The 14,651-nt window shown below is 35.6% G+C and overlaps 4 protein-coding genes across 4 annotated transcripts; 2 read left to right on the top strand and 2 right to left on the bottom strand.

The window, feature by feature from the left end:
• The first annotated feature begins 1,243 nt into the window (after positions 1–1,243).
• Positions 1,244–3,163, top strand: LOC106402643 (mitochondrial substrate carrier family protein B). The gene is made up of 6 exons (XM_013843417.3): positions 1,244–1,599; positions 1,719–1,895; positions 1,967–2,116; positions 2,203–2,304; positions 2,389–2,527; positions 2,638–3,163. The coding sequence occupies exons 1-6, from the start codon at positions 1,369–1,371 to the stop codon at positions 2,874–2,876; spliced, it is 1,038 nt and encodes a 345-aa protein (XP_013698871.1). The 5' UTR covers positions 1,244–1,368; the 3' UTR covers positions 2,877–3,163.
• A 69-nt stretch (positions 3,164–3,232) lies between these two features.
• On the bottom strand, positions 3,233–4,422 carry LOC106402644 (protein MIZU-KUSSEI 1). Its single transcript, XM_013843418.3, has one exon. The coding sequence runs from the start codon at positions 4,157–4,159 to the stop codon at positions 3,407–3,409; it is 753 nt and encodes a 250-aa protein (XP_013698872.1). The 5' UTR covers positions 4,160–4,422; the 3' UTR covers positions 3,233–3,406.
• A 2,083-nt stretch (positions 4,423–6,505) lies between these two features.
• Positions 6,506–7,421, bottom strand: LOC106404633 (non-specific lipid-transfer protein 1). Its single transcript, XM_013845335.3, has 2 exons — positions 6,801–7,421; positions 6,506–6,714 (listed from the first exon to the last, which is right to left on the bottom strand). Exons 1-2 carry the CDS (start codon positions 7,129–7,131, stop codon positions 6,698–6,700), a joined length of 348 nt encoding a protein of 115 aa, XP_013700789.1. The 5' UTR covers positions 7,132–7,421; the 3' UTR covers positions 6,506–6,697.
• A 311-nt stretch (positions 7,422–7,732) lies between these two features.
• LOC125586225 (protein FAM98B-like) lies at positions 7,733–14,651 on the top strand. Its single transcript, XM_048756082.1, has 2 exons — positions 7,733–7,805; positions 14,377–14,651. The coding sequence occupies exons 1-2, from the start codon at positions 7,733–7,735 to the stop codon at positions 14,649–14,651; spliced, it is 348 nt and encodes a 115-aa protein (XP_048612039.1).

Raw genomic sequence — 14,651 nt, 5'->3', positions numbered from 1 at the left:
ATGTGATTGATATAGTTCGTGGTGTTGTTTGCTGTGTCACTGAAACTTATTGTTTGTTTGTCTTTTTAATTTGTTATTTGTACTGTTGAGATTACATAAATTATATTAAGGTTGTTGAGAGTACCTTTTGTTTCTGGATATTTTTTTCTCCAGTTTAGTTGTGTAAGTTGTGTGTATTAAATAATAATTTTTTTTGTTCTTATTATGTTGATTATATGTTCTTATTATTTTTAAACTTGTTGCTTTTACCGGATCTTTAAAACAAATATATGAAGACTTGTAGAAATAACTATAAAAGGAGTGACAATTAATATTTGAGCCTTAATGAGTTTTAAACGAATATATGTATTTCTTATAAGAAAACAATAGCATTGACCTTTTGACATTGATCATATAAGCTATTTTCACAAGACAAGAGGAGCGAGTAGGTGGAGATGTTTGTCTGTTAGGATATAAAATTAGTGTAACATTCATAAAATTATTGTAAACGACTCGAATTGTTTCTTTGGTGAGGTCAGAGCCCTGGACAGAACGGATTTGCCCGCAAATCTTAATTCAGTTTCTCCACATATTCATGTATTACTTTCATAAATATATATTAGGTTCGGCCATCAATGTACAAAGTATCATTTAGCTTAGTGGTATAAATGTTGGTGTTTATATCTCAATAATCCGGGTTCGAGCCATAAACTTGACATTTTTTCATAATTTTTAAAAGTGAAACACACGAAACGCTGACGTGTCGCGCTAAGAAGTGAGCAAGAACTCAGCTATTATAATATAGATTTGATAGATATATGCATAGTTTTATATAAGTTAAGTTTTTAGAATTCAAATTTTAAGAACAGTAAATTTTGGTAGAATCAATAAAAACCAAAACTTTTTAAATAACAATGAATCATGCATGTAATTAAACAATCACACCAACAGCTCTAGATTTCGGTAAGAATGGCAAAATCTATAAACTAATAATAGAATCTTAAAATTTTAACAATAATTTCAAATCCAATTATTCAGTAACATCCTAAAGTTAGTGAAAGAAAAAAAATAAGAAGCGAACCGACCGGCCGACCAATTTTTCGATTTCTATTCGGTTTTAAGATCAAACCGATTGGTGACTTTGCAAATTGATTTCGGTTCTTGGTTTGGTCGGACCTAAACCGAACTGTGACGCATATTCCCGGTATCTCCGTATCTTAGGTGATTTTACCAAAATACCCTCCTCCTTCTCCAAGCATGTTTAGGGTTTCTCCAAAGACTTTTCCTTTTCCCCTTTCTCTCCCATGTCGATCTCTCCAATCTCAATTCGCAATCCAACCCCCTCCAATTCATGTGACCTTCGCTTCCAAATCCACCAATCCAATAGAGATGAACATTGACGCTAGAGTCAGCGTGGCGGTGGACGGAGCACAGAGCGCTCTCAATTCCGCCGCCGCCGTTCGCACCACCGTCGCAGACGCCGGAGCCTTGAGTTTATCACATAAACAGCCGCCTCAGCCGCGTTTCGGCACCGTCGAGAATCTCCTCGCCGGAGGTATCGCCGGCGCCTTCAGCAAGACGTGCACCGCTCCTCTAGCTCGCCTCACAATCCTCTTTCAGGTCTCAAGTTTCTCTCTTTCGGATTTGTTGCTTATCAGAGATTAATGGGTTTTGGTTATTATTACAGCTCTCTTGTCTCTAAGCTTTTTTGTTGTTGCTGTCTCTTTTTTTTTTTTCAGCTGCAAGGAATGCAGTCAGAAGCTGCCGTGTTGAGCAAGCCGAGTTTGTGGCGTGAAGCTTCTCGTATCGTCAACGAGGAAGGAGTTAGAGCCTTTTGGAAAGGGAACATGGTTACAGTAGCGCACAGGCTTCCTTATTCGGCGTTGAACTTCTATGCATATGAGAAATATAACAAAGTGAGCTGCGTTATAGTCTCTTTGTGGATTGTGTCTTCTCAGTCTAACAAAATACTGTTTTGTTTTTGTAGTTTTTCTATTCGAATCCAATCTTACAGAGCTATTTAGGGAATGGTAGTAGCAGCCCGTTTGTGCACTTTGTTAGCGGTGGCTTGGCTGGAATTACAGCTGCTTCTGCTACGTATCCTCTTGATCTTGTTAGGACACGTCTTGCTGCACAGGTTTGATGTTTTGAAAGCTTTTTATTCTGGACAGTGTTTCTTTGTCTGTCCGTGGTTATGAATGCGTTACGTTTGTTCCTTTCCAGAGAAATACAATGTACTACCAGGGTATTGGTCATGCTTTCCGTACCATATGTAGAGAAGAGGGCCTTCTGGGTTTGTACAAAGGACTTGGTGCTACTATGTTGGTAAGCTTTCCTTTGTTCTCTTGTGTCATATGCTAAGTGTGCTGATTGTTAACTGCTTCGTGGTACGTCTTTTCTCTTATTCAGGGTGTTGGGCCAACGCTTGCAATCAACTTTGCTACGTATGAGTCTCTGAAATCATTTTGGCTATCTCATAGGCCAGATGATTCAACATTGATTATTAGCCTTGGTTGTGGAAGTCTAGCTGGGGTTGCTTCTTCTACAGGTTTGTAAACACTAAACCATTTCTCTATCAGCTTTGTTCTTAGAAACATATACTTGCATTTTACTATATGTATCAGTTGACTAATTTTTTTGATGCCCATAATGTTGTAGCTACGTTTCCATTGGATCTTGTGAGAAGGAGAAAGCAAGTGGAAGGAGCTGGTGGAAGAGCGAGAGTGTACAACACGGGACTTTTCGGAACATTCAAACACATATTCAAGTCAGAAGGCATGAGAGGGCTGTACAGAGGATTATTGCCTGAATATTACAAAGTGGTTCCAGGCGTTGGCATCACCTTCATGGTATACGAGAGCTTGAAAACGCTCTTATGTCCTCCTCCTGCCCCTTAGAGGAGCTTTAGTACTTTAGGAGAAGAAATATAACATCATTTTTTGTTTCCCCCCATTGGTAGTAAATTTTACTTTTCTTACTACTACTACTACCACCGTGGAGTGTATAGGTTTGACTCAAACCGTTTGAGTTGCATTTGGGTGTTGGTTAACATTCAAATGCATTATCCTTTACACTGTCTTTCCCACGCGAGCAATCTCTCTGACATCACAGTTTTGTATTGTTCTTGTCTGTTTCTTGATCTTAAACAGTTTACACTATACAGCAAGTTTTGTTTTGTCTGCTTTATGCTACGTTTTGTATTTGTAATAGTGACAATGATTGCTTCAAGAAAAGAATTTTACTAAACAAAATCTTGAAAGTGTCTTTATCGTTACACTCGAGAACACCTTGAGGACTTGTCAATCTCACTAACAAAAGAATATGTTTAACAAGCAAGAACTCAAATACACTTTGAAATTTCTCACTAAGATCTCTAAACCTATCTTTGATGAAAAGCATTCATAATTATAGACCAACAAGAAGGTAATTAGGCAGAGGTTCTGAGCAAGAAGATGCTGAGTTCTTGAGCCGAGTTAGCATCCGGGTTGATGAGATGAAACGACTCAGAGTCAGAGCTTCCAACAACATGCTCGTAGTTCGCTCTCATATACATAACCTCGTCAAGATCTGCTTCCCCCGACCCGGATTCGGACGGCAACACGCCCGCACCAACAGTCATCGACTCAAGCTTCTTCAACATCACTCTCGTCTCGTCCTTGGCGCTCCTCCTCACAGCAAACCCTAGCTTCCTCCCGTTGCAGAACATGGTCCAAACCGGCACGGATCTCAAGACGCAAGACTTCAGCTCGGGCCGGGTCGGACACTCAAGAGCGACGCGAACGAGACCAGAACCCATCTCGTGAACAAGCTGGCTCGTCGCGATGGAGAGCTCGAGGAGGAGGAGAGGTTTGACGGAGAGACGGTCGTGCTGCACGCAGAACCACACGTGTCCCTTTCTCCTCCCGAATAGCGTACCGATGACCATCGTCTTCGAGGGTCTCGGCGGCTGCGTCGCGACGGAGAGGTAGTCGGAGTCGGAATCAACGGCGGCGGCGAAGGATGTGGCCTCGGAGGATGAGGCGGAGGAAGAAGCGGAGTCTTGGACGTCGATGTCGTCTCTGAGGGAAGTGCTGAGACGTTTCTTGGAGACTGGTCCGGTGGATGGCGGCGCGGCGGTTGGATTCGTCGGAGGTGAGACGCACGGGAGGAGGTAGCGACGGAGAACGTCGAGCTTCGTCATCCTTCTTTCTTCTCTCTCGAAAGGTAAAAGGGTCAAACGGAGGTTTCAGAGTTGCAGAGATATAATAAGTCTCTGTTTCTTGTTTGTGTGCTTTATATAAAGAAAGGCGGGAGACAAGATAATATCCGTTGTGGCTTTGACTGGTTTGACTGTTGTTACACGTGGCTTTTTGTATACTCGCCACGTGGAAAGTATTGAAAAGATTCTATTACGATGTACCGAAAGGTTATTGGGGACAATGGGCTTTTTCTTTGGCACGTTTATTAACCCAACATTTAGTGACTTGAATTCAATTTTTGTTATTGGTACGGTTTTCTTAACCATATTCATTTATTCACTGCCCCCGAACGTTCGAAATTGGTAGTACCTCCGTTCCCGAAAGTAAGATGTTTTAGATTTTTTTCTTGTTCCACAAAGATAGATTTTCTATATTGTTAAGGTATTTTTTTATACTTTTGAAGAACATTAATTGAGAATATTTGAATTGATTAAATTTCATTAGTGGAAAGTTATTGGAAAGTGTATAATAAAGTAAAAAATAAATTAATTTATAAATATTTATTAAATTCTTAATAAACGTGCATATTCTAGAAAATGTTTCAGGAACAGACAAAATAGTAAATGAGTTATGTTGTGTGTGGATTTCAAGAAAATATTGGTCACTAATAGAGCATTATTTTTGTTTCACTTCGAAAAGGACAAATCATTACTATATTATTTAATGCTTTCGTTCCACAAGAAAATTGCTTTAGACCATCATTTAATATGCAAATTAAAAACAATACAATGATAAAAATTGAGAATGCACGTATAACTACTTAACTAGTATGGGATGGATTCTTTAGTGATGTTTGACAGCATAAACAATGTGTTGACTTTTAAATTTATTTTTTTGATAGTATTGCCGATTATAATATTCACGTGTTTCGAATTTCTTGATCAAAACTATGTTTACTATTGTTGTATTCAGAAATAATTTAAGATTTGTTTAATATTTTGAGAAATAAAATATAATGAAGCAAAATAATAAATCCTAAAACTATATATATATATATATATATAGAAACAAAGAAAAAGTTGTTGTTTTTGGTTACTGTTGCTAATTCATAGTCTAATTACATATAAGAACTCAGTTACCGCCTGATTTTGTTGTAGTCATGATTATTCAGTCTTGTCTTTCATAATTTTTTGAAATATAAATTTGAAGACAATTTTCTGAAAATTTTACACTGAGACATATTTTTACACTTTCCATTTACACACAGACATACTTTTAACAGGTAGAGTTTTTTATCTCATAAAAATGTCTTTTATACCCTTCAACTAAAACAACTAAAAACACATGTTAACTAAATTATTTTTCATTTTACTTTTATTACGCTTTAAAACTCAAATCTAAAAGATAATTTTTTTTTCTACTTTTTTTTTTACCGAAAATTACTTTACTCTTTTACAAACCTTAATCTGATAAAGTTTTTTTCTTTTCATTCCATTATACATTTACGACGAATTGCAATTGTCGAAACAGAGACGGAGAGTGGTAACGGAGATGGTGGAGAATCATCTTATGGTGGTGGAGGTCATGGTTACGGAAATAGAACTGATGAAAGTGATAACACAAGGTGAAAATGTGTATGGAGGTGTTGCTCAAGGTGGAGGCGGTCATGGAGGAGGTGGTTTTATGGTGATGGTGTTATGGAATGAGTGAAGAAAGAAGACCCAGAAATGGAAGTAGACCATAAACCATAAGGTGTGGAGGAGGTGGCGATAGAGGAAGTGGCGGTGGAGAAACTTATGAAAATGGTTATGGAAGTGGTGGTCACACTTTTTTTGATTAACCACAACACCTCTAACTATGTCCACATCATTACTTTTCTTGACCACACCTAACCTGCATACAAAATTATGTCAACCATAAATTTTTTGACCACACCTTATCCAGTACAAAGTGTGTGTCCGAACACAAGTAAAAAGAAAGACATAACACTTAATAATCTCATCCTTCAGATTTTTCTTTTTTATCTTTAATCCAACGGTTGTTATAAAAGTCCACCATTCAATAAAGTTACCAATTAATTGCAACAAGAGAAGTCTAACTAGTGTGTTTATCTTTTATAAATTTGGTTGCTATTATCATTGTTCACAGGGGTACGATGAGAATCTCAACTCAACACAGAAGTCAAAAAGTATACTACCAGTATAAAGTGCCTTAAAATGTTATATACCCAAACCAAAGTATGTCTAGCTCTCATTTTCAATTACAGTACTTCTTCGTATTGACCGTATTTATTGTGTGTATCATAAAGCTAAAGCATAACATACCAAATGTCACAACATTAGACAAAGTGAAACAGAAAAAACACTTTATTCATATATTGCAATAAATAATGCATACTCATATATAGTTCAACAACATAGATTATTAAGGATATATAGTTCACATTTCTCCTCTACAAAGGTAAGTGAAAACATTTATTTTTAAATCTTGAGAACTTCTCATCATTTTGATCCTAAAAGATCCAAAGCGAAGTTAAATCTTCATGGAACAATGTAACCTGCAAAAACACATAAAGGCATGTAAAAGGTAAGTCGAGAACTTCATATATTATACATTACTTATGAGATTTAGATGAATCCATACGTCCACATCGCTTGCCAGCTGGGCGGTTGCGGATGTTACAACGTTTGGGAATAGCGATTGCGACTCCAGGATTGATTCCAGCGTTTTTGGCCAAAGGAGAAAGCACGACAGCACAAAGACAACGAGGGTTGGTTCTGATGAGAGCACCCACTTTGGCACAGCAAACCGGTGGAACCTTACCCCTCGGGTTCTTTGTAGCAGGCAAACACGGGCTTAAGCTAGCCGCGGCTTGACCAATGGGCATGCGACCACACTCACCAGCCGCTTCAATGGAAACCAATGTGATTAGAAGATTCATCAAAGCCAATGCAGTAAACTTACAACACTTCATGCTTCTTCTTGTTTTGTTTGTGTCTTAAGACTCTTACTGCTTTGATGATTCTTATATAGTAAGACATGTTTAGTGGGGTGGTTGTGTTTTAGTGACGTGTTCCGTTGATAATGGATCTTAAAATCTTTCTCATTATGTAATCATTTGTTTTTTTTTTTTTGGGTTACTTCGATTTAGATTTCACCATCTGTTTTGTGTCCAAGCCGTTTGATCTCTTGCGTCTTTGGATTTGCCTCTCTTTTCTCGCCCTTCATGAATGATGTTTCCACCATCTTGCTCTCTCTAGAAACATTTCACTTTAATCTATGATAGAACAAAGAACATGTTACAACATTCATCACGCTGATCATACCCCTCAAAAGTCCCTCAAGATCCAAAAGAATAAGAATACATGTGATTTTGATGTATAAATACTTGCATTTTTCTCTGTTTTAGAAAAAAAAAAGAAAAAACAGGAGAAGAAACAGGAGAAGCCAAATGGTTATGGTTGTTTGTTCGTCGTGGCTGATGATGACACCTGAGAACCTGAGCTTCTTCTCTGTGATTGCAGATGGTTTTAATCTTCTGCTGAGACGATACCTATCTGAGTTTGTGAGAGACGATGGCGGATTTAGAATCAGCATTGGTGCTTCTACTAGAAGGAATACCAGCAAACGCAGCGCTTTTGAGAATTGGTTTCCAGCGTTCTCTATGTCCTCCTCCATAACCTCATTAACCTGCAGTAAAAGCCACAACCAATATTGGAGTTGAACCTGTGTGTGTGTTTATATATGAGAATGAAGTTAGATTCCCTACAACCAAGAAGATGAAAACATTTGAAGATCTTGAATACCACAAAGAGAGAGCATAAGTGTTTCCTCTTTTTTACAAAGAGAAAAAACATTACATACCAGGTTCGATACTCTAGGCAAGTTCTTCAGCAAGCTCAATCTCCTGAATAAAAATGCCTCTGAATCTGACAGGAGATCTCCTCTGATCCATCATGGCTATGATTTTATCTATGCAAAGAATATTGAAAAGAAAATGATTAGAAACTGATGTTGTCTGGCAAAATAGCACAGGTGATAACCACATAAACAGTGTAAAGTTTGGTTACCCTTTCTTTCATGGACTAGTTCTGCAATGCAATTGTTGCTGCACACGAGCTGATTCTTGCTATCCACTCGCTGGTTGGTTCTACTATATCTGGAAGTAAGTTCTGTTGATGTCAAAAGACTAGATTCAGTGTCTATTCTCTCAACTTTGGCATCAAATGTTAAAAACCAGTGTGATGTTTAAAATGATTCTGTTTCAAGAAGGAGCAGTTATAACTTCAACAAAGATTAAATCTCTAACACTCTCTATCTCTATTACATTGATTAAGAAGAGAAGATGTTTACCGGAAACTAACAGAAAAGCATTCCACAACATCCTTTCACCTCTTTTAAAGATCTAAAAGAGTACATGCCTTAGAGTTTACCTAACTGTAACATGAAATGCTTTGGCAGTAGCTTCAGGGGGACACATCCATGACTCTGAACTGAATATACACAGACAGAACCATACTCTTCAAGCTGAAAGGATCCGACTGGGCGGATTTGGATAATCAGGATGTAGTAGAAGAAGAAGATTAATTAAATGTAATGTAATGTTTATTCTTTTCTTTTTTTTGACGTCGATGTAATGTTTATTCTAAAATCCTCATTTATTTGGTTTTATATAATTAAATGAGATGTAATGTATAAACCAGGATGTAGATGTAATGTTTATTCTAGATTAATGTAATGTTTATTCTAGAAGATTAATTAAATGTAATGTAATTACGTATTACTCCAACAAACTAAATAATACGTAACTCACTCTAAGATCGGGCGATTATTTAATTATCGATTGATGTGATTGTTTTGTTAAGATTATGATTTAATGGGACATTCTACCATAATGTTATCATAAAATTCAAAGAATATGACTATATTAACTCATAAATAGACGATATCCAAACACCATATATAAAATATATACAGTAAAAATACAAATTAATAACGTTAAATCTATAGATTTTTTTTTTTTAAATATACATTTCGAAATATATTTTTGGGGTTTTTGCCAAAACTAACCCACAACTTGATTTTAACCCCAAACTTATACCCAAACTTGAATCAAATGCAAAACTAACCTAAAAGCCTAGTGAAATTTCAGCTCAGCCCTTTGTGACTAAACAAAAAAACAGAAGCCATTTTTACGAATATAGCCCTAGTAAATCGTCTGAGTCGTCTGAGATGTTGGAAGTCGTCTGGACGACTGAAGTGTAAGTCGTCTGGTACCGGTTTATTTTAAAAATAATTTATAAATCTTGTAAAAAAATATTTTGATGCGTGAAAAATAAAAATCAAGTAATTATAAACAGTTTTAAGTGATATAAATTAAGATATGATAAAATTGATTTGTTTTGAAGATAGATGAGTGGAAGTAGTGAATCATGAAATACTTTGGTTTAGGAGTTTGGCAAACATATGTTGTAGTATTGTATGTATTGTTAGGGTTAGATTTTGGAAAACTAAAATGTTTTTTTCAAAAATTAGTTTTCACCTATATGTGTTTATTTATGTATATAGTAAACACTTTTCAAGTTTGATTTGATTTTATGAAGTTTTAATTAGATAATTAAGTTTAGGGGTTATGTTTAGGGTGTAGACGACTTATATTTCAGTCGTCTGTTGAATAATTTACTCGGACGACGTATATTTTAGTCGTCTGTTGAATAATTTACTCGGACGACTTACATTTCAGTCGTCTGGTGAAGAAATTAAAACAGATGACTTACATGTAAGTCGTCCAAATATTCCCGCCTAAAATTTTTTAAAAAAATTATTTTCCCGCTTAAATAATTTAAACCAGACGACTTACTTGTAAGTCGTCTGGAAAGTCTTCTATTTTAGTTTCCCGCTAAAAATATTTAATTTCCCGCTAAAAATATTAAACTCTTCTGGACGACTTACATGTAAGTCGTCTGTTTTAATTTCTTCACCAGACGACTGAAATGTAAGTCGTCCAGGAAGTCGTCTGAGTAAAAAATATTTAATCTAATTGGATTTTTTGTCTCCCTATATAAAGAAAAATTTACACATTCTCTCTCCTCCTCTCAAATGGCTGCAACAAAAATGTAATGTTCATCATTCTAAAACTCTCCAACCTCTCTCTAATCTCTTTGACTTGAAAACACCAAACTTTATATGAATTTTTCAGTTTTGTCTCATGTATTTCTTACTAATCTATCTCTTTTACAGGTTTTTAATCAAATGGTACTCATCTTCCATTAATTTAAAGGTAAATCTATTAATTTTAGATATGTATTTTTGTGTGTTCTATAAATGTAGATTTATCTAATCTTCCACTCATTTTCTCTATTTTTAAGTCATTTGAACGTTTTTGGATATGCAGGTTTTTCAGATCTGGATTTGATATGCAGGTTTTTCAGATCTGGAAGACTTCTTGGACGACTTACCTGTTAGTCGTCTGGAAGTCGTCTGGACTTCTTGGAAGTCTTCTGACAAAGTCGTCTGGACTTCCAGGAAGTCGTCTGGACTTCCAGGAAGTCGTCTGGACTTCAGGAAGTCGTCTGGACTTCAGGAAGTCGTCTGGACTTCCAGGAAGTCGTCTGAACTTCATGGAAGTCTTCTGACGAAGTCTCCCTTTCATAATAGATCTGAGCGTTTTGGTAAGTTCTTATGTCTGATTTTTCTTCATTTGGGAACTTCTTGTTGTATAAAGTTCTTACTTTTTTCCCAAACTAAAACTCTCCAAACCCACTCTAATCTCTTTGACTTGAAAACACCAAACTTTATATGAATTTTCCAGTTTTGTCTCATGTCTTTCTTACTAATCTATCTTTTTTGCAGGTTTTTAATTAGATGGTACTCATCTTCCACTAATTTAAAGGTAGATCTATTATTTTTAGATATGTATTTTTGTGTGTTCTGTAAAGGTAGATTTATCTAATCTTTCACTCATTTTTTCTGTTTTTAAGCCATTTGAACGTTTTTGGATATGCAGGTTTTTCAGATCTGGATTTAATATGCAGGTTTTTAAGATCTGGAAGACTTCTGGGACGACTTACCTGTTAGTCGTCTGGAAGTCGTCTTGAAGTCGTCTGGAAGTCGTCTGAACTTCTTGGAAGTCTTCTGACAAAGTCGTCTGGACTTCCTGTAAAGTCGTCTGGACTTCCTGTAAAGTCGTCTGGAAGTCGTCTGAACTTCCTAAAAGTCTTCTGACAAAGTCGTCTGAACTTCTTGGAAGTCGTCTGGACTTCTTAGAAGTCGTCTGGACTTCTTAAAAGTCGTGTGGTCTTGTCTACTCAAGTGGAATCCAAGCTTGTCTTTGTAGAGGAATGATCTATAATAGTTTTGTTTGTGGTCTGTTTTGTGAATTGCATGTCTACTCTTTTAGTTGTGAATTTTTTGTAAAATCAGTAATAATGTTTTCCAATATGTATTAAATGTGCTAACAATGTGTTTACACATTTACAAATCAATGAAATAATAGACTTCAGTAGCCTTTTTCTTATCTTTGGATCTCTCATATGCAATAATAAACTCCAATGGCCTTTTTCTCATCTTAATAAACAAGAATGTTGGTAGCTTTATATTGATACAACATTTTAAGAAGTATTTTAACCCTTCTTCCAACTCATAACAATAGTCATCATTATTGTCTATAACAATAATACTTAAGAGATGGAAACAAACAATAGTAACTAGTCAAAGCATATCATATTTTATTATAAGTTTGCGTTGAAAAACTTAGTCAAATTTAGTAAAACTAAGGGAGAGAACATATTTTGTAAATATGAGTTTTACATATCTTGAAGTTACTTATCACTCTTAAAAATACAAGTTATTCAAAAACTAACGTAGAAGACTTAAAAACTAGCGGAGAAGACGCGGACGACTTCAATCTAAGTTGTCCAGACGACTAAACTATACGTCGTCTGGTCAACACAGAGGTTATTTTTGCAATTGACTTTGAAATCTGTTATTTCGGACGACTGAAAAATAAGTCGTCTACTATTGTTTGGCTAAAAAAAAACTCCAAAAAAGCTAGACGACTTACATTTCAGTCGTCATAGGTTAGTTTTGCATTTGACTGGATAATTTCAGAAGTTTGACTTTTCTGGACGACTTACATTTCAGTCGTCTAGTGAAAATTAAAATAATAATATTTTTTTAAAAGTAGACGACTTACAGTTAAGTCGTCATAGGTTAGTTTTGCAATTGAAAAAAAAAACTTCAAGATTTAATTATATACAGACGACTTATAATTCAGTCGTCCACGAGACGACTGAAATGTAAGTCGTCCAGGATTTACGAGGTTTGACCAGAATCTCAGAAAAAAATCCTGGACGACTTACAAGTAAGTCGTCTCGTGGATGACTGAAGTATAAGTCGTCTGTGTATAATTAAATTTTGAAGTTTTTTTTTCAATTGTAAAACTAACTTATGACGACTTAACTGTAAGTCGTCTACTTTAAAAAAAATATTATTATTTTAATTTTCGCCAGACGACTGAAATGTAAGTCGTCTGGGGAAGTCAAACTTCTGAAATTATCCAGTCAAATGCAAAACTAACCTATGACGACTGAAATGTAAGTCGTCTAGGTTCTTTGGAAATTTTTTTGAAACCAAACAAAAACAGACGACTTAACTTTCAGTCGTCTCAGGTTACAGATTTCAAAGTCAATTGCAAAAATAACCTCTGCGTTGACCAGACGACTTCCAGGTAAGTTGTCTACAGCCAGACGACTTCCCAAGTAAGTCGTCTGACGAACAGATCTGGAAAAAAACTCGATGTCATACCTTAAATTGGTGAGATAAGTTCCTTAGCATACATAAGGCTTCTCCAAGCACACAGAATCACAAACGAAAGTAACCCACCCAGAATCGTTAGCTTCTATGACTCTATGAACCATAAAAAATTTAGAATCAAAATCTTGGGTTTTTTTAGCTCATTGTGGAGAGAAAGTGAGAGATATGTTGTGTTTAGTTCACAAGAATGGAAAAAGAAGAAGGGTAAATCGATTTTGGGAGCATTAAGAGCTTCAAATTGGTTGTTCATGGTGGTTGTGGTATTGATGACAATGACAATCTTGTAATTACTTGAAGATGATGAGGGTGAGAGAGTAAAAATGTCATTTTCGAAAAAAAAAGAAAAAAAAAATTGATGGCATTTTCGTAAATTATATGAACTTGTGGGGTGAATAGGGCAAAACCAATTTTCAAAAAAAAAGGAGGTTAGTTTTGTGTTTAACTTTAAGTTATAGGTCAATTCTGCAAAAAGCCCTATATTTTTATGTTAAAGAGAATTGTTCTTTAAAGTATATGTTGATTAAATTTTACATATAATTTTTTTAGTTATTCTTATTCTATTAGTAGATATATACAAATATATACCTTAATATAAATATATTTTTAAGTGTAAAGTGAAAAATAACATTAAAATATTTTAAAATTGTGAATAGAAAATAAAAAGACAATATTTTGTTTATTTATATATTTCATATATATTAATAATTAATTTCTATTTATATTAAAATCATATATTTACATAAAGTGTTTTAAAAATTTATTAATTTATTATTTTGTTATCTTATCATATTGTATCATATTTATTGTCCATTCAAAATAAAGATACATGTACTGGATTGTCAAAACTAACTTTTATTAATAAAATAATACATTTAGTAATTTATTGAATATTAAATTATAGAGTTTCTCTATTAGAATCAAATTAAAGTGTTATTCTATATACGCATTTTACCTGAGGTTTGACTATATATTTATATTTCTTAGTAAAAATGTTGGTCATTACGTGCCTGCGCATTTCTTCTCATGGTCAAGACTGTGTGCCAACAATTGAACGTATGAACCAATTGGGATTCAAGTCCAGTTGACCGTGTCAAACCGTCATACATTTTTTCAAAGCTAGAACGCAAGCAACTTCTTCTTCTCAAGTTTTACCCGTAATGAAAAACCATTGAATATGGAATATCAAAGTCTAAGTCAGTATAAACTTAACACGTTATCTGTCTGCAGCAACAAAGTACTTATATATACACATATCTAGGATAATTATACGTGCCGATTTTGTTTATAAGGATGGAGACTTTTGTAATCATCATCATAGCTTTCGCTTCTACTTTTGCTGTTTTTACATTTCTTGCGGTTTTGACTCGAAGCGGGATAAATGGTGGAGGTGGTGGCGACGGAGGAGGTGGTGGCGACGGAGGAGGAGGTGGGGATGGGGGAGGAGAGGATGGAGGCGGTGGGGATGTGGAGTTGGGTGGTGGAGGAAACGGAGGTGGCGTTGGCGGTGATGGAGGTTTAACAGGTGGTTTTGATTTTGGTGGCCATGGAGGGGTTTGGAGTCATGGTGGCGGAGGTGACGGAGGTTTTGGCGGTGGAGGTGGTGGATTTGGTGGTGATGGAGGTGGTGGTGGAGGAGGAGGAGGAGGAGGAGGAGGAGGCGGAGGAGGTTTTTTGAGCTAG

The sequence above is a fragment of the Brassica napus genome, chromosome C4 (genome assembly GCF_020379485.1).
Source record: "Brassica napus cultivar Da-Ae chromosome C4, Da-Ae, whole genome shotgun sequence".
Lineage (NCBI taxonomy): Eukaryota > Viridiplantae > Streptophyta > Magnoliopsida > Brassicales > Brassicaceae > Brassica > Brassica napus.
Note: the sequence above shows the minus strand (reverse complement) of the source record. Positions and strands in the feature narration are given on the sequence as shown.